We start from the raw sequence: 25,661 nt of genomic DNA, 5'->3' as shown, positions 1-25,661 counted from the left end.
TTTTATCCCTTTATTCACGAGAATAGGATAGAATATCACCCTTAGTAGTTCATCCTCAATGAAAAATTCGAAAATATGCAACATCACGTTAAATTCATTCACTAAAGCGGTATATCAGAACACAAATTTGTTAAACATGGCGTCCCCTAAGTATCAGTACTGGGGCCATTATTATTCATTATATATGAACTATATTTCTCACTTCATACAGTCTTATGAATCAATTTTGTTTGGCGCAATCAACCATGATTATCCTTTCGGGATTTGCATTATTTTTGCGTACTATAGTGAAAGGTCCATAATTATAAGAGTTTTTAGGTATAACTTTGGACAGTAACCCGCGTTGGAAGTGATACATCAAAACATTGGAAAATAAAAGATGTTCATCGATTTTCATTTTGTGTCAAATGAGAGATGTAGCTAGTCCTCATATTCTAAGTACAACCTACTTTTCTTCTATCAGCAGAAATGATATAAGCGTTTCGAAAATTTTCAGGAATAATAGGTTACTCATTCTAATATCAATCAGTCCAATTAATAATAATGTCATTACCGACATTAGACACATTTTCATATATGGTCAAAATTCACAGAAAATGGAATGTATTGACCACATAGTCAGATGTACCTGACTATTCAGTCTGAACAGATTTCGTTTGGCAGAATTGTCTTGACAAAGATTTTTTTTTGATTTGTGTAATCGTCTTCCTACAGAATATAAATTTCTCAGTCAATTTAAGTTTTGAAGAACACTACTCAGAGATACTATCACTGAACATACTTTCACAACGTAAACTTGACAGTGTTTCTGATCATTATTTTTTTGCCTGTAGTTTGATAAAATTTTGCGAATACTTTGGTAGATATTTCTTCTACATTCATAATGATTCATTTGATTCAATTTTGAATGATTTTCTACAAACATATTTGAATATGTAGCGTGGTAAATAAAGTTAAATTTACATGCAGATTTTACTAGAACGAACTTGTTTCATAAATTGTTTGTAATAACCTAACTTTTCTAACATGAGTTATGAAAAGAAATGGGCAACCAAATGTCCTTAAATTGGTAACCAAATGACCTTCAAAACCGTGTAACGTTAACTCCTTCTATCTATTTAAGATTTCAGGTATTGCTTTTAGCCCCAAAAGGTCGACACAGTTCATTTGTGAACTGGTCTTGAAACTGCCTGTGAAAATAAAATTGACTTGTTTTTGCATATATAAAATCCCAGCCTCCCTACTCCCTACTCCCTACAGCCTTATCAATCAGTTTTGTTTTGTTTCCTAAGTTGCAATTTCATTTATTCCTACTTACAAATCCCAATAATTTTTAATTTTAGTACAGATTGCATCTATTGTACAATTAAACCTATTTGAAAGATTTGCTTCGAGTAAGACAATTATGAATTGCACCTTTTCCCGCTCATCCTCTAACATTGCACGATACTGATTCATTGAGCTGGTACCATAATCTGAAGGTATTCGCTTGTTTTTGCCTTGGCATTGTATTTCAGCAGCATCTATTTGGTTTGATATCCCTCAACTGAACTGTAAAAAGTCTTCAGAATGAAATAATTTCAAATTGGAAGGAATATATTTTTAGCAGAGAATCATTTTTGGGAAAGAAAAGTTTTGGCTTTCTACTTCTCCATCTTTATATAAAAAATGTGGAAATCTTTCAAAGAAAGGAAGAAAGCAATTGAGTTCAATTTTACATTCCTTGTAATGGAACGGAATGGTCCCCCTGACATTATCAGACATTTATCATGTCAGATAACTCACCTTTTTTCCTCACTGGTTATCTCTATTCTATAGCTGTAGGTAATAATGCTTGAGTTGATTGTCCTAATCTAGCACAACTAAATAAACTGACATTTGTGATGCACTGTTTGGAACCTTTAGTGTTGTAATAAACATTACTGAAGTCCTATCCCAACACCAAACCGTTACTTTTAATACCTCGACTCGTGTTGCGATCACCAAGTCACCATCTTCAAGAGGAAGATTAATCTTTCTCTTTCTCTTCCTCTTCCTAGTGAATAAATAATTTTTCAAAATAAAATCTCGAAAAATATTCATCACTCCCAACTACCTACACCGTAGGTTTTGGAAAACAACTACTTGCCCGGCTAATTCCACGCTGGATATTGAATTATATTCGACATATATTTATGCAAGATACCTCAAAGAAGTTAGTCTCACAGATGTTTCTCGTTCATCCAGCAGCAGAACTATGCTGAAATTATTACCTACAGACCAGTTACGAGGTATTACCCCTCATCAGTTCAGGAAGAATCCGACCCAAACAGCAATGGGTCTGGGACTCGATTAATTTCAACGCGGCTCCCATATACAGGGCTTTTCATGATGAGGGTTAATTAGCCGTTTCTGACAAACTATTCAACGGATCAACCTGAAAATTCCACAGTATGCATAAATCAATATGACCTACACAACTAAAATATTTCAGACGAAGCGGCGTTATCGCTTCTACTATAAAGTAGCGGCTTCTTTGATTTTTCAAATGGAACACCCCGTATATAATATCATATTATGATTCATTATCACTTTGTCAACAAATTCATATACTATTTCTCTATACCTATCTATTACCGTTTAGAAGATATAAATTAATTTCGATATTTTTTTTACCAAACAGAAACTTTTATAAATGCTGATAATCTTGAACTATCTTGCACTAAAACGATCAAATTCAAAATAGAGTGGAGTGATACTATGAGGATCTTCACTCCGAGTCATATTTTCATTTGCCTCATACAGGGTCTTCAAAAAATGCAGATACTTTGATCTCATGAAAAAATGAGTGGAACTCAATTTTTTCAAATGGAACACCCTGTATATTTCAACATTTTTGAGCTCTACATCCAATTTTAGATTAACTTTGTTCAGATAATACTATTTCTATTTTGAAGCGTTTTCGAGATAAACTGTTTCAAACGGAAATTGACATGGTTTCCTTGTTCATCACTCATTTTTGTAAAACAGATTTCGTTTGATGTTTCTCAATTAGTCACAGATAATACAATGAAAAGATAATTATTAAAATACTCCTCAACGATCGAATGAAACTTCTCTTCAAACAATAGTTTTATTAACGCTGAAACACGAACTGAAAATAATAAACCCATAAATTAATGAGTTAATTTAATCGTCAGTGTATTTCAGAATATGTTCAAACACATCTCCACCTCTACTTAAACAAACATGTAATCTGTTCAAAAGATTATCATGTGTAGCGCTTCTGATCAAGTCTGGAGTAAAACTATTGACAGCAGTTGTAACTCTCGATTTCATATCTTCCATTGTTGTTATTGGAGTGCAGTAAACCATATTTTTAATGAAACCCTACACGAAATAATCTAATGGATTGCCATCTGGTGTTCTAGGAGGCCAACGAAAAGGTCCACTATTACCAATCCATCTGTCTTCGAAGATTTCGGTTAAAGCTTCGCTGACTGAATGAGAATTATGGGGTGGAGCACCATTTGGTACCATACACGTTCTCTTCCTGGTCTATTATTTAAAATCATTTGAATTCCATTCCTCAGTAAATCTTCATATTTTGATGCATTCAAATTATCATCATAAAACTCGATTTACAAAATTGACTCATTCTTTATGGCACAAAATACATTGAATTGCCATTATTCTTGAAAACCCTTTTGGCGGACAACATGGGGATTTTCTGGCGCCCAATAATGTCTGTTGTGTCTATTGAAAACTCCATTTTTTGTGAACCATATGATATTGTCAAGGAAATGTTCATCCTCTTGAGTCTTGACAAGTAACCCTTCAAAGAATTCCACTCATTTTTTCATGAGATCAAAGTATCTGCATTTTTTGAAGACCCTGTATGAGGCAAATGAAAATATGACTCGGAGTGAAGATCCTCATAGTATCACTCCACTCTATTTTAAATTTGATCATTTTAGTGCAAGAGAGTTCAAGATTATCAGCATTTATAAAAGTTTATGTTTGGTAAAAAAAAATATCGAAATTAATTTATATCTTCTAAACGGTAATAGATAGGTATAGAGAAATAGTATATGAATTTGTTGACAAAGTGATAATGAATCATAATATGATATTATATACGGGGTGTTCCATTTGAAAAATCAAAGAAGCCGCTACTTTATAGTAGAAGCGACAACGCCGCTTCGTCTAAAATATTTTAGGCGTGTAGGTCATATTGACTTATGCATACTGTGGAATTTTCAGGTTGATCCGTTGAATAGTTTTCCAGAAACGGCTAATTAACGCTCATCATGAAAAGCCCTGTATAGTGTATTCATTGTAAAACGAGCAACCTTGAATAACTTTTGGTACAATGATTTGCAGGAAAAATAAAAAAAACGTCAACAGTAGTCTACAAAGGGATGTTACTTCCTCTATTGCACCCCCAGATCATATCACCATTTTTTTTAAATGGATCACCCTATATTGTTTCGTATTATCAGATGCTCTATAATGAGCAGATTTCAAAAAAATTTAAAACATAAAATATCTGTTTAAAAAAATCTGTTTAAAATCTGTTTTTCCCATTAACCAGCTGTCGCACCCCTACGAACGACAACCCTCAGAAGTCGAAACTTGTGCGAGCTAAGGATTAACGAGGTCTTACCTTTTAACGTGTGATTCCTAACACGGGTTGGACGGTAGCAAGTGAAGATCGATCATTCAGACTAGGGCTTGAACCACCGACCAACACGGCAGTCAATTCGAGTGAGTGAACAAAGCACCCACGCCGAACCGCTTGGCTACCGACTGACCAATATGGTCTGAAGCTTCTGATTCGTGAATGACCTTCTGTACAATCTGTTACCTAGGTTTCATAGGTGTTTTTGTGAAGTATACTTCAAAAAAGAGTTGTCAACGATGAAGCTATTTGTACTGTAGTTTTAGGGCACGTTGGACTAATGGAAAATTCGCAATCTCTTACTAAGTTATCTCGAGAATCAGGAATCAGAAGATGATTTCGATAGACGTATCGAGTTATTTGAAAGTCTCACTGAACGGATCAACTTGCATCAGAATTTCTTGAATAAAATTTGTTTTTCGAATGAATATACGTTTAGTTTGAATGAAGAGGTGAATCGGCAAAATTGTCGAAATTGGAGTGATACGAATCCTCATTTATACCCAACGACCTCAAAAACTGAATGTTTGGGCAGGAATTTTAGGTGACCAAAGGACCTTTGTTTATCGGTGATAATTTGACTAGTGATAAATATTTGAATATGTTGGAGAATCGAATAATACCGTGCATCAATAGAGCAATTGAGGAGGATATAAATTCAGTCGAAAACGAAATAGTTTTTCAGCAGAATGGTGCATCTCCTCTTTATGCAGCTCCACTGCGACAATTTTTGGATGATCATTTTCCTGGTCGCTGGATTTTCAGAAGAGGTCCTACAGAATGGCCACCAAGGTTTCCGGATCTCACTCCTGTAGATTCCTTTCTATTGGGTCATTTGAAGTCTGAAGTGTATGATTTAGAATCAACTGCATTAGAAGATTTGAAAGCGAATATCATGAGGCATTGCAAAGAAATAACTTTTGTTTGAAGATGGTTCACAATGTTTCGTGGTGTATTTCATCAGTTCGGACTTCTATTGTCCAATATAATATAAATTGATTTGATAACCCTGAAAAAAAATCAAAAAGATTAACCGAAAATAACAAAAAACTGAAATTACAAAAAAATAACATACAACAACCACCACACAAATAAAATAGAAATATTAATAAAAGCTGGAAAAATTGAAAAAATTAAAAATATTAATAACAAAAAATTAAAAAATAAAAATTAAAAGATTTCAAACCAAGTTATGTCACAACGTTTCGATTGTTAGTATCCACAATCGTCTTCGGGTGATAACTGGGCTTATTCCTCAAGATCTGACTATTTATAGGTCATTCGAGTGCTTTCACCTATCACCTCTTCCCTCTTTCCGCTTCATTGGTTTTGGCGGGAGATAACCGTTTGGCGGGAGTTGGTCGTTTCTCGCTTGATTAGAGGTTTCCATATGTTACGTATCTCTACGCTAGCTTGACTAAATGCGTTGTTGGACAACATATACGCGGCTTCTTTGAATTTTCTTCTAAACCAGTGTTCCTCTTTGTGGATGATTTCAACTTGAGCCCACTTGATGTTGTGTTGATGAGTCCAAACATACTCTGCTATTTCGGATTTGCTGGTTTCTCCTCGCTGTGTGTATTTTTTGTACTGAGCAATGCGAACTTTCAATGGCCTCTTAGTTTCACCGATGTATGATTCTCCGCACTCGCAGGGTATCCGGTAAATGCAATCCTTGGAATCGCAGTCTGCGTTTGGTGGCCTGGTTTTCGTGAGGCTGCTACGGATAGTGTTCCCAGATCTGAAGCAGGTCCTGATGTTATACTTGGACCCAATCCGTCTTATGCTTTCCGATAATCCTCTGATATAGGGAAGTGCAAGTACTGGTTGTGGCGGCTTCTCTTCCTTGTGGAATTCTTGCTGTCTTCTAGCTAAGGCCTGTTCTACCATCACTTTGGAGTAACCATTCCGTTGAAGGTCATTTTTGATGATGCCTAGTTCCTTTTCGAGACCTCCATTTGTATTACAGAGCCCAAAAGCACGGCCCAGTAGAGTCTTGATGATTCCCCTCTTAGTTGATTGATGGTGGTTGGATTTCTGGTTCAGATACTGTCCCGTGTGAGTGGGTTTTCGGTATACAGATGTTTCCCATTTAGTGTCGGTCCTCTTTGTAATTGCAGAGAAATAACTCCCGAGATTCTCAACCATGTGGTGGCAGCAATGAAAGCTCGTTTGTACCATTGTATGGAAGTTGTTGGAAACGTTTTTGAACATTTACTATAGAAAATTGTTTTCTTCTCATTGTCCACTCATCAGATTTTCATTCAAGAATTAATCATTGTTTCAAAAGTTATTCAGAGTGGCTCGTTTTCTACTCAAATAATGTGTAGCTCCCGAATTATAAGCTTCAAACCATATGTTTTATACTTTGTTGAAATCTGCTCATCACGGAACATCATATGATGCGAAACAATATAGAGTGATCCGTTTAAATTGGTGACATGTTCTGGGGGTGCGATAGGGGAAGTAACATCAAATGTGAATATGTCAAAATGTGTCCCCATGTATACTACTGTTGACGTGTTTTTTCATTTTTCCTGAAAATCATTGTACCAAAAGGCTTGTTGTTAAATGGAATTCACTGTATAGTGTTTTGATATAATATTTATTTTTTTGATTATTGCTAAGATTGTTTGACTGGAGCGGAAGTACAAACTTATATAGTCTCAATAGTATCTATTGGGTACTCATCTGTCTGTCTGTATATACTGGGGCATTTTGGTTTTTTACATCTCCTGTTTGATTTACAGAATGCAACGGTGGGCAGTGCTTTGATCCAAATCGAAGCGAAAGACGAGGACTCTGGTTTAAATGGAGCAGTTAGATATCGTCTGAAGGCAGATCCTGGTGGACACTGGAAGTTTTTCGAACTGCAACCAGTGTCGGGAATTCTGGAGCTACGTTTGCCGCTGGACAGGAAGAAACAAAAAATATATGACGTAAATATTTTGTATCAATAACTTCGGATTGTAATTTTGTTTATAAACAGGGTTATTTAAATTCGTGTCTATGCATAGGGATATCGCAAATATGATAGATAGAGTAGAGAGCAATTATGACAAAGTTGATAATATTTTCATAAGACTTTTACATAGAATGTCGTTCGACATGGGTCACCCTCAAATTTCAGATATGGACCTGTATCTTTGTAGCAATTTTTTGTTGGGTAATGTTCATAACACTTAGTGGAATTGAATTTTTTCCATATTTTCGAGAGTTTCGGTTATTTGTCTATCATCAAATGAATTATTATTTATTTATTACGGCCCTGATAATCGTAAAAGTTTAAAAGATATGTCTTTTTATGTATCGCCGTAAATTCTTAAAAAAATTATTTCAACTCTTTATTTCCCGAGACGTCGTACAAAGTTCAGAATATAAAGATAAACTTGAAATTTTTTCTACAGAATGCGTATCAGTATTTAAGAAAAATTAATTGATATTGACTTTCTTTCTTTTCCAATTTGTAGCTTTTTGTTTTAACAATATATTCGATAATGAGAATTTTTGATACTGAATATCACCGAAAATATAAATTGTAATAAGTATTCTGATACCTGAGACTCCAAAAATGATACTCTAATAACTATCCATTTGAACATTTAGATGGTCTAGTCCAGGGGTCGGAAGTAGTTTTAGGTAGGGTCCGGATACTGTGGGAAAATTTCAACGAGGTCCAGAAAAAAACAATTGATAATAATTGTATCATGTATTATTTTACTTTCAAATCAAATTCTGAATTATAAAAACACAAGGCCTAAAATTAATGTCAGAAACTACACCGAAGGTCTTGAGCCAGTTTTTTATAGTTCGAAGCGTGTCTTCGAGGTGGGTGTTTCGTTTTTCAAAAAATTCATCTTTGGAGAAAGATGTTTTACATACGTACGTCGAGCAAAACATAGTATTTCTTGCAATTTTCATATTTTTCTGGGACATGTTTGGTCCAAAATTCTTCAGTGGATACCGTTTTATGTGCAAAGACAAAGACTTCTTGCAAATCATTTATCTCTATTTGAAGTGATGGCTTTGATAGATTAAACAACTTGGCGGCCATACCTGTCCATTTTGACGTTACATCGACTTCAAATGGCGAAAGTTTTCTTCAGAGTTCTTTTTATATTGAAGAATTGTCGGAAAATGAGTAAATTCTTGTCTAACGATATCGTTTGTCCAGCTTGCGACAAAAAGCAGACATGCTTCGTATCAAATCACATAATAATTTTATATTTTCTTGTATCTCTTCAGTTTAAAGGTATTGTTTCAATTAATGAAGGGATCGTATACCTCATCTACGTATCAATTTGTATTTGGTATACAATATATCACAAAATTTATCGGTCCGAGGTTCAACCTTTCGCGGTCCGCCTGTTGCTGACCGTTGGCTAGTCGCTTATAACGTTTGTCAGTACTAAAACTGGTTCCGAAATCGAGCAAAAGCGTAATATTTTCCTATAGTTTGGCGCAACTAGACTATTATACGCAATATGTAATCATAATTATCCTTTCATGAGTGAGTAAGGTTATACTTGCCACATGAGCATGAGTAATCACTACAATTTTCATCATCTGAGTAAGGAGAAAAAAGAATATTAAAAATGCACTCAGCTATTATTATCAAATTTCTAACTACCATTATGTTTCATAAAAGTAAATAGGGGTAAAAAATGTATTCACTGCCAATAAAATCATTGTCGCAATTCACAAATAATGAAAAAATATTCAAGGGTTATAAGCCAAGTTTATTTTGTTAAGATGAGTGCAAATCTATAATTTTTTAAAGTTTACTAAGCAAATGACTTAGGTGTATAATAATTTGATGAAATCCGGAGAACCCAGGACAAGGTATTTTACGTTAAAAAATTCCTCGAAAGCATTTGCTTGAAAGCAAAATTCTTCAAATTATTCTTGAGCAAAATTTTTAAAATTATTCTTTGGCGAAATTTTAAAAATGTTGCTGTTAGGCAGATGCTTTCGTAAAATGATTTAAGAAAACATTCCTCGACCTAGAGTCTCGGGATTTCATCAAATTATTATTTACCCAAGTCAAATTGTAAGATTTACGTGAAATCTGATGATGGCTATTATTGAAACGTAGGTTCTATTTTTTTCAGATACGCATAGAAGCTTATGATCTAGGTGTTCCAACAGCATTAAGTTCAGATTTAGATTTGACTGTATACGTGAGCGATATGAACGATTACCAACCCCAATTCATGGTTGACGAGTTTTTTGTGAATTTTACAGGTAACGAAATATCTGTTCACAAAAATGTTCATCGAAATCAATCTTGTTAATTGTTGCAGAAAATCGTGCTCCTGAAATTGAAATGGTTAAACTACCAGACACCATCGACAGGGATGAATTCGAATATGATGGGCCCGTTGGACCCATTTGCTATTATATCATTGGTGGAAACGAGAATAACCTATTCCATCTCAACCCTATCGATCATACACTGGTGGTACGTAAATATTATCAAGTTCAGAAACAGAAAAATCATCAATAAACAACTACGACAAGCAGAGGATAAGAGAAATGAAACTTTTTATGTTTTTACCACTTTATTGTATAAGTTTGAAAATGTCCGTATAGGACGAAACTGCAGTAACGTTAGTTACAAATTAAAGTGGTAAAAAACATAGAAAGTTTCATTTCTCTTTTCTTCATTAAGATTTCCTACTTTCGTCAATTTATTCAGAGGATAATACAAAAATGAATATCACGTGTGGTTAGAAAATAACGGGATTAGTTTTCTGTGAAATAAACGATGCAAGCCTCAAAGTAAAACCACAGTAGAATAATACAATCAGTAGGCTCTCTTACCACGTGATCCGCCCGAGTTGCCGGGGACCTACAACCACTCTTAGGATGAGATTCTCAAACAACGCGTTCAGTGGTGTAGTATCGAAGGATTTGACGGTACCACGAACATCGGATTAGTTATAATAAACGGTCGGAAATTGATATTGTGTTTGCTTTATTCGCTGTTATTATTGTTTTTAGTTTATGTAGTTGGTTATAAGTAATTTACCACAAAATATTCTATAATTACCTTAAATTTCGTTTTTATATGAGCGCACGCCTATGATAAAAGAACGAAATTGCATTTTAAAATCCAATTCGATTATTTGAAAGCGAACCAAATTATGGATTTCAACAATGAAAACGTTATCGTAAATTGTACACCTAAAAAATTCAGTTACTTAAATATTTCGAAAAATCGAAAAATTAGAATTAAGGTGCTTGACATACATATCAAATCAAAAGATTAATTTGAAAAATAAAATTATTCACTGAAAAAATATTCTAAGTCCATTAATATTTTGAATGAAACTTCAAATCAAAAATCACGACTGAATGTTTTTTGAAATTATTATTGCAAATTTTCTCTCTACTTCTACCTCTGTTGTAGACTTACCATACTACCTGCATCTCGGTATTACTATAGAATTTAAGACCTCAAACTTTATTATGTTGTTTGAGAAAAATTTTACATTCTTGCGTCGTCTGTTAAAGATTTATAATACTCGTAACTAGAACTTAAAAAAAAATATTTTTTACAATAAATTGGACTAAAAAGTGAAAAATAAATATAGTTTGAAATAACTAAAAAACACGTTTTATAGCATATGAAACTAAAGAGTAAAAAAAATAGTTTTAAAAAACCAAAAAAACACACTTTTCAAGAACATCGAACTAAAAAGTTTAAAATATTTCTTTTTAAGCTTAAAACAATAACGAACGCAAAATACGAGTATTATTGTGAAAAAAGCGTGGGCGGTTTATGCCATATTTTTTGTATATAAAGCGCCCGTCCCTGACTGGACTGATTCCTCCGAGAGATGACTATTTATGGGTCGTTCGAGTACTTTCACTTATCCTCGCTTTCCATTTTTTCCGCTTCGCAGGTTCAGTGGGAGATGACCGTTTGGCGGGAGTTGGCCATTTTTCGCTTGATGTTGCGTATCTCTACCCTAGCTTGGCTGAATACGTTGTTGGACAACATGTATGCGGCTTCCTTGAATTTTCTGTGTATGATCTCAGCTTGGGACCACTCGATGTTATGTTGATGGGTCCAAACATAGTCTGCTATTCCTGATTTGCTGGTTTCCCCTCGCTGTGTGTGTTTGTTGTGCTCGGCAATGCGGACATTCAATGGCCTCTTAGTTTCACCAAATATAGGATTTTCCACACTCACAGGGTATCCGGTAAATGCAATTCTTGAAATCGCAGTCCGCGTTTGGTGGCCTGCTTTTCGTGAGGCTGCTACGGATAGTGTTACCGGATCTGAAGCAGGTTCTGATGTTGTACTTGGAACCAATTCTTCTTATCCTCTCCGATAATCCTCTGATGTAGGGAAGTGCAAGCACTGGTTGTGACGGCTTCTCTTCCTTGCGAGGCTCCTGCAGCTACTCATTTTTAATTCTCCTTTTTTAGTTGTTCCAGGGATTTCAAATCAATTTATATATTAGACAATGGAAGTCCGAACTAGTGAAATTCATCATGAAACATTGTCAATCATCTTCTAACATTTGTCATATATGATGGAATTGGCCGATACTTGATGAAAATCTATAACTAACGTATTTAAAAAACACTTCTTTGTGAGATTTTCACCAAACAGTTTTACAAAAACGCAGCACGTGTTTCGCCATACAATGGCTTCTTCGGTCGTGTCCTTACTCATGTAAAGTAGAGACACGCCTGAAGAAGCCATTGTATGGCGAAACACGTGTTGCGATTTTGTAAAACTGTTTAATGAAAATCTCACTATAAATTTTTTTTTGAATATGTTAGTATTTTTCGATAAAAAGACAATAATGTGATGTCACTTATCGCCGAGAAACTGCTATCAACTTTTTTTAATAGAAACTGGAATTTCGTGATATCTCGGTCTTTCAATTCATTTTTCATTTATGAAAATCAGACAAACCTTTAATGGGTGAATAGCAGTTTCATATTCTGTTCAGAATCTGCAAACTTAAAATAAATATCACGATTTCAAAATTATTCAAAACTCTCTAGAGTTTATTCCAATAAATGTTCATCTTCCTAGCAATATTCACATTAATACATCACATTATTTCTCCTGTGACATACCTGGTTAATTTATCTTTCGCTGAAGGAAAATTTCCAAGTATGATAAAAGTGGGTAAAGTTGTTCCCATCCATAAAAAAGGGAAATCGTGACATACTTTCTAACTATAGGTCAATAATGATAACATCTATATTTTCTAAAACTTTTGAATACTCAGTTTTAGACCGCCTGTCATGTTTTCTTGACTCTAACGGAATAATCTCGGAAAATCATGGGTTCAGACCGAGAAAGACAGCCACATCTGCAGTATACCGCTTCTATAGCGAAATAACGCGCCTTATTGATGCTGGCGAGTGCCCTGGTGGGATATTTTCTGATCTCAGCAGGGCTTTCGACTGTGTGAATCATAATATTTATGGTGTAAAAGAAAATGCACTTACATGGATCACAAGTTTTTTACAAAATCGCAAACAGTATGTATGTTTGAGAAATGAACAATGCAATGAGTTGGGGGTTACAAATTCTACATTAGCTTATATCAACTTAGGTGTTCCACAGAGTTCTATTTTGGATCCTGTGTTATTTCTACTATATATTGATAATATTGAAAAACTATTCGCAGTGTTATCTTCTGAAAATTTTGAGAACGGTACTTACGCATTCTCAATTGCTGATGGTATAATACGGGCACGTGGAGAGTGGGATGCGCTATGGTGTTTGTTTCTGGGGATGGTCAACCCCATCTCAGGAAGTTTTCATTACACAAAAAAAAATCATCAGGTGAATCATAAATGTCCCTAGTACCGAGAGCTGTAAAAGTTTTTTCAGCAAATATGAAATCTTAACACTTCCATCGTTATATATTCTTGAATTGTGTCTCTATATTTTCAAGAATAGAGATAGTTTTGTGAAGAATTCTGATATACATCAAGTAAATACTCGTTCTCAAAATCATTTCCATATACCAATTTGTAAAAATATTTCTGCTCTCCTGCTAATAATAGCTTACGTGCTGTTCTTCGTTACTGACTTTCAAAAAGCAACTCAAAAAATTACTTATTACAAGATGTTTTTATTCAACAGATGAATTCTTTTCAAAATATATCTCATAAAAATATTGTCATTGATGTTTCTGTTACATCAATGACAATATGTTTTTATATCTTTTAACGGCGAGTCTTTGTATTCCAAAGCTCCAAAGTTTTTTTTTTCTAGACTTGACTATTCCAATTCAATATTTTCTCTCTTGGGAAATAAATAAATAAATTATTATCATTATTAATAATGAAGTATGTTTACAAATTCATTTCTCACATTTTAGAATATTTCTGGGGTGATTTTGTATTTTTTGCTATGTGTTAAATAATATACACCTAAACAAAAATTTACAAAGTAAATAATAAAATTTTGATCAAAAAATGGTGACTCACCAACTTATAACTTCTAATTCGAAATCATCGGGTGACGTGATTCTGTGATGAAACAGCATTCTTTGATCACCAGGAAAGACTACTCAAATAGGGCATCATAATCCGAATAACAATCTCATATTAGAGAACTCACATGATTTTCACTTAATACTTATGCCACCATACATAAGAATGCAACCCACCCGTATATTGGACTTGTTTACTCTTACGATTGTTCAAAATAATGTGTTGGCGAAGTCACAGATATTTTAATCTGTGGCAAAGTCCTTCACGTCGGAATATTTCGATCAATCTTCACATTTGTATCTTTCTTCTCATGTTATTGCCATCGATGAGAAAAATTGAATCCATTCTTTTCGGAGAATAGGTTAGGTTAGGAGGTTAGGTTGGTTTAAATTTTATTTTTGTTAAGGAAATTTTCGAAAAATGTACGCCAAAATTACATGCCTCATAAAGTAATAGTTTACACTTTTCTCATTGGTGGAAATATTAGCATGTCAAGAGAGATGACGCTATGAAATTTGATAAAAACATTCCAATAGCAGCCAAATATTATGAAAAAACACAATAGTAAACTAACTTTCGAAAGGAGTGGATTCAACGTTTCTCATTGGTGGCAAAAAAACATAAAAAGAAAGATACAGACATGAAGTTGGATCGAAATATCCCGATGGGAAGGCTTCGGTCAGCATTTCTTTCAACAAGAGTAAATTACGCCCGTATAAAAGGTAGAGTGCATGTTTATGTTTGGTGGCATCAGTAGGTATCTAGTAAAATTCATGTACAATAATGAATACGAACGTGTTATTCAAATTGTTACGAGTTCCTTTTCTGGTCAGCAAATTATCCACACTCAGCATTTTTTGTTCTGTACATACTTTTTCTTCTTCCACAAGTAATCATGTCAACATTATTCATAATAGAACACTTATGAAAACACTTCATAACTGCCATAAAAAATCAAAGGAAAAAAATTATATATCACATCGTACCACTTTAGTTGGCATAACAATTTTGGTTGACGTGTGGGTTGTTTCCAAAGCACTCTTGCTAAAACCAGAAACTAAATACCTACTCGCATTTGTACGGCATCGTGTTTTATGCGTTTTTTGCGTGGATAGATGTTAATAGAATAGTTGATACTGAAGCAATGTTGATTAATTTACTTACAGTATATGTGCTTGGACATATGGTTTCCCTATTGAAGATTAAATCACTGCAGGAACCTATCATGAACTTTTTTCCATGATGAAATTAGTACTTGGTAAAAATCGATGATGAAGTATTTTAATGACCCTATTTTCGCCAGACAGTTAAAAAAACGTAACACTGTTTCATTACAGAACAATAGTTTTCTCAAGCATATACTGAAACAGCATATACTGAACAGCATATACTGAACAGTCAGTCGGGTCGTCTGACTGTTCAGTATATCGTCTGACTGTTCAGTATATCGTCGTCTGACCCGACTGACCGAACTGTTTTTCTTGGTTTTTGCATCTTCCTATGATATTAATTCAAATAGTGGTTTCATGTTTATTGTAAACATGAAACATGTAAACAATATAAATTCTGAGTCAGACTGGAGTTCAAACAGTTTCGACATAGAAAATTGTAAAGAGTTAGTGAATGATTTTGGAGTTCCACAAGGTAGTGTATTAGGACCTTTACTATTTCTGATTTATATAAACGATATCACGATACACTTATGAGTGTATCGTGAAACGATATAAATTACGTAGATGGTGATCATGTGATTAACTTATTTGCAGATGATACATTAATATATACCTACGATAAAACCTTGCAAGTCGCTATTGAAAAGATGAATAATTCATTGAAAAATATTGAGTTGTACCTTGGAATAAATGAATTGAAACCTAATATCACTAAAACTAAGGTGATGATCATTACAACAAAATATAAACAAAATAAAATTGGGAGAAACACAGTCAAAATTAAAATTAACGAAACTGATGTAGAAATGGTGAGTAAAATTAAGTATCTAGGGTTCATTGTAGATAATACAATTTCATTGAATGATCATGCTGACTATGTAATAAGCAAAATATCAAAGAAACTGTTTTTTTTTCTAGAGTGGCGTCTGTATTATCAATGTATGCCAAAATAACGTGCTATAATTGAATAATAAAATCTTATTACGATTTTTGCGGGACTGTCTTATATCTCTTGAATCAGAACAAATTAAATCAATTACAAAAATTATGAAATCGTAGAATGCGAATAATATTACTCTGCAATGGAATGACACTTATACATAATGTGCTCTTTAGTTTAAGGTGGCTTAATGTCTCTCAACGATTGTATTATCAAACTATGATATTTATATTTAAAATAATAAATAAATTGCAACCAACATACTTAGTAAACCTTTTAATCACAAATAGTGAAGTAGGTACATCATCATGATACTAATCGAGCACCAATTTTCACATCCCAAGGACAAATTCACGTAGCAGTATGAATTCGTTATTTTTCAAAGGTCTGGACAGTTTCAATAAACTACCAAATAATATAAAAAACTCTTCTTCTCTCCGTCTATTCAAGAGGGACTCGACTCATAACGAAAAACTGAATTAAAGCTAATTCATATTTAAAATATAATAATGACTAAGAGTTTGTTTTGAATGAATATATAAGTAAATATGACAACGTGTATGCTACATAGAATATGTGTGATATTTTTTTTTTCTTTTTTTTGATTTTCTGTTATTCGGTTATAATATACTAATTTATTTTGATTTTTATATATTATATTTAGATAAAGTACATTAATTATGTTTATATTAGGCTTGCCTATCTGGAAATAAAGTTCGTCTTCTTCAATATATTCAGGTATATTCGTTCAGATATGGATAATAAGCAAGTATTATCTTGCCTATGTCTGCAACGTTACATAGCTGATGACTAGACGGCGCGAGAGTTTAGTAGCAAGGCCTACACAACACTATGACCTTATGACCGTTGCAGATGAAGGTAATTCTGTTTTAATTTTAGGTTGCAGTCCCTCTAGACAGAGAACAACAAGATACCCATCTACTCCTGATAAAAGCCACCGAAGAATGTAACAAACCCCCGAAAAACGAAAGCTTCTTCGATGCCGACGACGACACCCAACTAAAAGTAATCGTCAGAGTGCTCGATGTCAACGACAATGCCCCCAAATTCGTCCACAGGGTGTTTACCGGAGGCGTGAGTACCGCTACCAGTTTCGGAACGAAATTTATGCAAGTCAGAGCCGAGGATGCAGATATCGGACGAAACGCTCTAATATCGTATTATATCATCGGGAGGATCCAAATGACGTTGACGGAGGGATTGGACAATTTAGAGCGACCTCCCTTTCTGGTGGAACGGGAAACTGGTGCTGTACGACTGAATTTTGACCCTCAGAGAGAGATGAAAGGATATTTTGATTTTGCGGTATATGAGTTTTTTATATTCAACACACTATACCGGGTGACAATGAAATCATTGTGATCGGCATCGTTCAGTTGTTTCTGGGGTAGGGGATTTTAAATTCAGAAAGATAACGATAACGAAAAAACAACTGAATACCCTATTTCGGTTCAACCGATGAATCCAAGTCAACAATTACAAATGAAACCTTTTATATTTTCAGGCCATTTGGTGAAATATAATTTTTTTATACATATAAATTTCAAGTGACCATTTCCTTTCAAAATTTTCCCCAAATTCAATATGGCGGCACTATGACCTCATCTATGGAAATATTGTCAAACAATTTTACGTAGTGAGAAACAAAAGGAGAAGTTTGCTTTGGTTTTAAGAAAAATTTCCAGATTGAATTTTTTCTCCAGTTCATGTACATTTTATTAATTATTAAAAAATGGAATGAAAAAATGTATAAACAGCACATGAATTGGTTAAAAATTTTACTTCTTGAATTTTAATCAATACCTGTTCAAAATTCATCGTCTCTTCTAACTGCCATATTGGTTTTGAAAGAAAATGGTCACTTGTGTTATATCGTTGAAAATAAAACTTTATATTCTATGGTTGTTTCAGAAGTTTTGTACGGTTTCATTAGTCTACTTCAAACTGTAATATCTCAATTCAAACGAAATAAGCGCCATTTGAATTGTACACTTTTGCCAACGTAACACTAGTCCATTAATTTCGTCTGTCGTTAGCCAGGCGGTTCGACGTGGGTGCTTTGTTCACTCATTCGAATTGACTGCCGTGTTGGTCGGTGGTTCATGCCCTAGTCTGAACGATCGATTTTCACTTGCTATCGTCCAACCCGTGTTAGGAATCACACGTTAAAAGGTAAAACCTCGTTAATCCTTAGCTCGCAGAAGTATCGACTTCTGAGGGTTGTCGTTCGTAGAGGCGCGACAGCTGGTTAACGGAAAAACAGACTTTGAACAGATTTTTTTTAAACAGATAAAAATTATGTAATCGGGATTCGATGAATTTTGCCTGGTATTAATTGGCGAAAGCTCTACTGGTAAGAAAGTTGTTGAAGTGATTGAAAAGATAGTAGTCAGTTGGCGAGAGGTGTGGGAAGTATGATGGGTGAAACAGAACTTAGACGCTCCAAAAAAATATACAAGATTCTTTTTCCAAATCTTGACTTTCCACCCTAGAAACAACTGAATGGAGTTTTGTATAATGAATTCGTTGTCACGTGTTGTCGAGAGAATAATATCGATTTTTCAATGATACCTCATTCAATATTTCAATTTTTTACACAACACTAGTTTATTTTTCGAAAGCAAATCGCTGAGTTGATATATTGACAAGTTAAAAAAACTCATAATGTGTCTTTATAGAAAGCCACAATATAGTATAAAGAATGCAGAGAACCCAAATTAATTCACTTGGGACCATTGAAATTCAATTATAAATAAAATTTGGTAAATATGAAAATCCAACAGTTCGCAGATTACTCAAAAATATTCAAATTTTTCAAGAGCTGTAGTAACCTTCATTCACTTAGTAAATTGAAATTACATACTAACAAGGAGACAAAAACCATTAAAGCGCTGAACAGCATATTGGACACAATATGGTTGTATTTATCAAATATTCATGTAATCCATTCATACGATGTTGAAAAGTTTTAAGAACTTGAAGTAACCTTGAAGTAACACCTTCCAGTTCTGATGTAGACGTTTTCAGTCCGGGACGGAGATATCAACCTGCCTAGGAACCTATGCGACTGTATTTCAAGCGGAAATTTACGATATTGAATTATACACAAGTCAATAAAAATATTCTCGGGCAGTCAAGCGGCGTTGGAAGCTCTTGGCTCCTACCGAGCTACGTCTAAATTGGTAGCAAATTTCCAAAAACGACTCTCCTCGATAGGAAGACGTAACAGATTGTCTTTGGCCTGGATTCCTAGCCATACTGGCAATGAGGCTGCTGACTCCCTTATAAAGGAGGGTGCTGCAAGCAGCTTCATCGGACCAGAACCTGTCCAGGATTGGCTCACTCCAAGGCGTTTATTCACCCTTCGAAAATTGATACCAAACAATTGTTGGGCAACAGTAGGAATGAACTACGATGTCTTACAGGCCTTCTTACAGATCACTGTAATTTGAATCATTATATGCAGAGACTATGACTGTCGGAAGACAGTGTGTGTCGCCTCTGTTTGGTAAATGATTAAACAGCAGAGCACATATTTTCTGCCTGCCCCGCTGGCCACCGAATCAGGTTTTTAGAGATCGGCAGAGCCGTACTCTTGCCATCTGACCTGAAAGACCACTCACCATACAAACTAATCGGCTTCGTTAAGAAGCTGGATTTATTTGGTCGAGTGTGAATAAGTGTGAGCCACAATAAACCTTTGCGGGTTGCGGTGGAGGGTCGAATAGACCCACTCACTTTGCACCTAACCTAACCTAGATTTTTAAATTGTCGATCTCTTGTGAATCAAGTCAATCAAAGGTTACAACTATCAAGCCATAATATAAATTGTAATTACAAAAAGAAATTAAAAGTGTTAAAATTGGATTGATAAATGCTGGATTTGAAATTACATATAGAAATGTTTTCATTTTTCAAGGTTAACAATTGTTACTCCTCATTTTTTTTTTCATTCGTATAAATACATGTTTTTTTTTAGATTTTGGCAAATGATACTGGAGGTTTGCAAGATACAGCAAGGGTTTTCATATATCTCTTGAGAGAAGATCAACGAGTGCGGTTTGTTTTGAGACAGAACCCTCCAGAACTCAGGAACAAAATTGAGGCATTCAGAGAGTACGTCTCTTCTGAAACATCGATTTCAAATATTTATATTATAATTTTCTAGGATCTTGGGAAATGTGACCGGAGCTATAGTGAATGTAGACGAGTTTAGAGTTCATGCAAATCACGACGGTACCGTTGATAAAACTCGAACAGATCTGTATCTCCATCTTGTGGATCGGAACGATAACTCCATCTTGGAAGTGGACGAGGTTTTACGACTGGTTGATCAAAATACTGAAAAACTGGATGACCTTTTCAAAGTAATATCTATTGATACCAATGCAAATGACTAACAACTCATTTTTTCCTTTTTTTGCAGGAATTCAATGTACTTGATACGCAACCTGGAGGAACTCTGGCTCTGAAATCGCAGTTGCAGAACGCCAGTACTACGTTTTGGCTTTCTGTGTCGTGCCTATTTTTGATTTTACTGCTACTGCTTTGTTTAGCCCTTTGTGTTAATCAAAGGCAAACATATCACAGAAAACTAAAAGCAGCCACAGCCACAGCTTACGGTGAGTCGCGAAACATACTTGGACCTCTAAGAGAAATCAAATAATTATAGAAACAAATTTACTTATCAAAAACCTCGTTTGTAATATGTGTGTGACAATCGTCTTAAATATCTAAATTCAATTCTATAGATTTTGTGGCAATTTTTCATTTACAAACATATAATACTTTTTTCACTGTTTCACTGTTTTGAACCTTTGGTGTAGTAATGAATATTACTGGAGTTTTTTCCCAACACCAAATCATTATTTTTAACACCTCGACACGTGTTTCGATCACCAAGTGATCATCTTCAAAGAGGAAGATTAAAATTGATCTTTATAATCTTCCTCTTTGAAGATGATCACTTGGTGATCGAAACACGTGTCGAGGTGTTAAAAATAACTCCAGTAATAAACATATAATAGCCTACGATAATTGCATTATCATGCCTCAGTATTATTCCTTTTTTATAAACGAAACGATAGTTCACTGTGTTTCAAATGAAAGTTAGTGAAGTTTCAAGAGTGTATGGATTTACAGTTCGCAATCACCCTCTACATAGCTTATGTAAGGTCAAAATTAGAATATCGTTCTGGTGCGACTTCTCTGTTCTACAATTGCTACACTACATCATTTAAAAAAGTTCATTGTCGTTTTCTGACGTTCATCCATTCTGAAACTTATGGTATCTATACTTATAGAGGTAATCCACTTTTTATTGTCAACTGGCCAGGGCCAGTTTGTACCTCAGGTCACCAATTCTCAATATTTGCTGTCTGTTTAAAAAATATTATGAATTTTCATTTTTCTCATTTTTTTAATTTATTGTTCAATATCTATTTTGTCCTGAAAGCAGTAGTGATATGCACTTTTTGGCAAAATACTGACATTTCTTGGGTCTCTTCAATCTTGGGAACAGGAAAAAGTCGCAGGGGGCAAATCTGGTGAATACGGTGCTGAGGCATGATCGTGGTGTTGTTTTTTGCCAAAAAAATACGAACCAGCAATGACGAGTAAGCAAGTGCATTATCGTGGTGCAAAAGTTGGATTGTTTTTTCACAATACCGGACGTTTTCGTCGTATTACTTCTCGCAAGCGACGCATTACTTCAAGATAATACTCGTTATTGACCGTACGACCATGTGGCAAGAACCCTTGATGTACAACGCCATGGTAATCGTAGAAAACAGTGACCAAAACCTTGACATTTGATCGAGTTGGCGCCTTACTTTTATCTTGGCTCTCCTATGTTCTTCTATTGGGATGATTGGACTTTGGTTTTGATGTCATAACCTGTACCCATGATTCGTCACCATTTATGACCCCCTCAAGCAAATATGGATTGCTGACGATGTCATTCAACAATTCCTGAGCTTCACTTTCTCAATAGTCTCATCGGTTGTTGATGTACTGGGGCGTCCAGGGCGACATCTACTGGACCTTCTGTGAAAAGCTTGTACCACTTATAAACATTTTTCTGACTCAGAGTACAATCACCTTATGCCACTGTCAACATTTCAAGTGTTTTTGAGCACTTGAATTCCATTTTTTATACAAAATTCGATGCCAATTCTTTGATCAGTCTTTTTCAATAGCAGAAAATCATTGAATAGTTCTCTTTTATGCATCTCACTAACAACCTAAACATGCCAAACAGCTGAAACTGTGAAATATGAACATTCACCTCATTTTTTTAACAGTCCACATATTGTAGAAAACTGCATCACCAAGAATAGTTAGATTTTGTTTCGTTTTTAGTGTATTTGAAGCACCTCAACCTACTTAGTTAACCCTGTATATGGTTTTTGACCGTTGGGTAATGAATAAAAAAGCAAGTTATTAGGGATTTGATAACCTGCAGTCCAATTCAAAAAAATATGGCAAAAGATGAGGACTTTACACCAACTTATAAAGAAACTATCATTGTTAAATTCATCTATTTGTAATCAAATTCAAATCTATTTTAGTTGGTGCAGATTCAGAAATCGATGGAAGAGGTTTGGGTATTTTAAGTGGTCGAGTACCAAACACCAACAAGCACAGTTTGGAGGGCAGCAACCCGATTTGGTTGAAGGCATATGAAAACGAATGGTTCAAGAATGTAGACGATATAAGGTTTGCAAAAATTACATTTTTCTATAGACCATTTCTAAAAGTATCAATTATTTCAGTCAATCGGAGCACGACTCTTTGGATGAAAACGTCGTTTGTTGTGAAGACTCCTTGCCTCCTGTAGAACAAATTCAAGAACAAAATCCTCAACAAGGAAGACCTCAAAACGTCTACCAAACTTTACCAATTCCACCTGTACCTCTGGCAAGAAAATTGGAGACTACAGAGTTATGATTCAAATTCAAGATCAACAATTACTTCAACAGCGTCAGAGTTAGTCCTCTTTCGGACATATATGAAGAATCTGAGTGAAGGTATCTCGAAAAATGTTTCAGTTATGAAACTATACAAACCAGTGCAACGATTAACTAAGTTTTATATTTTTATATATTTTCACTGTAAATATACCGAATCAATAAATTTCATAGATGAAGTCCAAATTTTTTTTTATAGTTGAGAATCATTTTCTATTACTAGAAGACACTACAAATATATGAAAGAACATATCCATATATGTGAGGGTATTAATGTCAAATTTTTTGCTCTCAACAGCCATAAAAATGAGTTCATAAATTAATTGCTGGAATTCAACATCACGTCAAAGTTCCCACATAAACTCTTCACCAATATGATTTTGATAACATAAAAATATGTGATATGTATGCCTGTTAATTTTTGAAATGCATGTAATAATAAATAACTCACAACGAATAATTCCAGTGGCGTGCTGACTTTATCGACGTAAAAAAATGTCTTAATAATGTTAAGGTTTTCCAAGTATTGAATACTATTTTTATTTACCTTCAGGAATAGTTTCATATACACATGAATAAATATCATAAATTTCAACAAGTTTCAACCATATCATTTTCAAGATATCAGTCGTTCAATGTGTGAGGTGTTGACATGCATCATCTTTCAAAACCTATTTAATAAAGGATTTAAAAGAATGAACATAAACATTCTTATAAAAAATTAAATTGTGATACATGGCATGACCACAGTAGAATAATACAACCAGTAGGCTATCTTACCACGTGATCCACCCGAGTTGCCGGGACCTTCAACCGCTCTTAGAATGAGATTCTCATCCAACGCGTAAAGTGCTGTGGTATCGAAGGATTTGACGGTCCCACGGACATCGGATTAGTTATAATAAACGGTCAGAAATTGATATTGTGTTTGTTTATTCGCTGTTATCATTTTTTTTTAGTTTTTGAAGTTGGTTATAAGAAATTTACCACAAAATATTCTATAATAACCTCAATTTCGTTTTTATATGAGCGCACGCCTATGGTAAAAGAACGAAATTGGCTCCTCACTTCATTTCGAGGTCACTGAAAACTTTGTGAATTTATGAATGAAAGTAGTACTTAGTGGACTTACTGGTTGATTTTTACTATGGCATGACAATGTTTATAATGTTACAGTATGATATGGCGAGATCTGACCTAATATTAAGATATTAATTATAGAAGTGAATGAAGTAAATTAATAGTAAAAAGCATTCTCAAGAACAACCTTTTATTCACATGCTTTGAAAGGAGTAACTAATTTTTCCAACCACAACCAAACTATCCCCAACGTTCACAAAGTTATAACCCTTTAAAATTGGTATCGTGGTAATCTTGTTTGCAGCCTAAATTTTTTGGCCTTCATTTGACATTCTTATCATAGTAGTGCATAAAAAAAGTTCAAAAAATGTACCCCCATCTTAAGCTGTCCTGCAAGTGGATTCAGAATGACATCGTTATTTTTAGTTTTATTTTCAGTGAACCCATTCATTTGCTACCAATATCAAGGGAGTGCATAAAATATAATCAACAGGTCATTTGGGCGTGCCACAGCAGATACTATTGGATTTTGTCTCGTATTGTAATCAATAGATGATGAACGTGGTTTTGTTTCAATTGATTGGATTAAATGACCTTATTTGTGTGCAATCAAGGATAGGTAGCCAGATTTTACTTATATTAATTCCCTCTTCATCTCTATGGCCTTCCTATATACTCTTGGATAACAATTCCAAGTTTTATCAAGAACTATTTCCTTTGAAGAAGCACAAATATTTTACAGAACTCAAAATTACCATCCAAGAGTATACAGAAAGACAATAGATATTTAACACAGAGAAAATTTCAATTGAAAAGAAGAGGGTTTACATGAATAAAATTTGGCTACCTGTCTTTAATTGCACACAAGGTTATTTGACCTAATCAATAAAAACAAAACCATCTGGTTACCTGTCCTCAATTACACAGAATCTAATCAATAAAAACAAAACCAGGTCATCACTGATGAATAAAACAAGAGAATTAGAGACAAAGTCTACTAATAATGAATTAGCTATGAGAACCAAGCATTTGTTGTCTCATTGCCTTGATGATGTATACCACAGTAAAAGACGAAACGCTAGGCACAACAAGCTGCAGACTACGGCCAACAAACTGGAAAAATAGCTTTATTTTCAGCTGTAAAAGTTAACATTCTTTAGGCCCGTTACTGTTGAGCTTCTCCAGCAGTCTAACTTATTATTGTAGCTTTATATAAGGCTAATAAACTATTACACAATAACTCAAAAGATATTTCTCTATGTGGTGAATTTTCTATTTTCAACTGAACTTTGAAAAACACGTTATTTCTGATTTTGAAACTTTTGCTCAAATTCAGTTCACTCACC

At 34.4% G+C, this 25,661-nt stretch overlaps 1 protein-coding gene and 1 long non-coding RNA gene across 2 annotated transcripts in view; one reads left to right on the top strand and one right to left on the bottom strand.

The window, feature by feature from the left end:
- LOC141485706 (uncharacterized) overlaps window positions 1–14,923 on the bottom strand; it is a 93,075-nt gene extending 78,152 nt beyond the window's left edge. Inside the window, exon 1 of the long non-coding RNA XR_012467363.1 lies at window positions 14,129–14,923. This is a non-coding gene — a long non-coding RNA (uncharacterized lncRNA). The remainder of the gene's footprint in view (window positions 1–14,128) is intronic.
- The window catches only part of LOC111511267 (cadherin-23), a 103,424-nt gene extending 80,010 nt beyond the window's left edge, over window positions 1–23,414 (top strand). Inside the window, 9 exon segments of the mRNA XM_074182983.1 lie at window positions 7,411–7,599; window positions 9,772–9,904; window positions 9,964–10,121; window positions 17,147–17,572; window positions 20,247–20,383; window positions 20,436–20,634; window positions 20,694–20,889; window positions 22,837–22,984; window positions 23,041–23,414. Coding sequence (XP_074039084.1) covers window positions 7,411–7,599; window positions 9,772–9,904; window positions 9,964–10,121; window positions 17,147–17,572; window positions 20,247–20,383; window positions 20,436–20,634; window positions 20,694–20,889; window positions 22,837–22,984; window positions 23,041–23,215 — 1,761 coding nt within the window. The 3' untranslated portion in view covers window positions 23,216–23,414.
- Window positions 23,415–25,661: the final 2,247 nt, after the last annotated feature.

This window comes from Leptinotarsa decemlineata, unplaced genomic scaffold (assembly GCF_025532065.1).
Source record: "Leptinotarsa decemlineata unplaced genomic scaffold, Ldec_3_MD MMD2_tig00026330_RagTag_RagTag, whole genome shotgun sequence".
In the NCBI taxonomy this organism is placed as follows: domain Eukaryota; kingdom Metazoa; phylum Arthropoda; class Insecta; order Coleoptera; family Chrysomelidae; genus Leptinotarsa; species Leptinotarsa decemlineata.
This window is presented reverse-complemented; position numbering and strand designations above follow the sequence as displayed.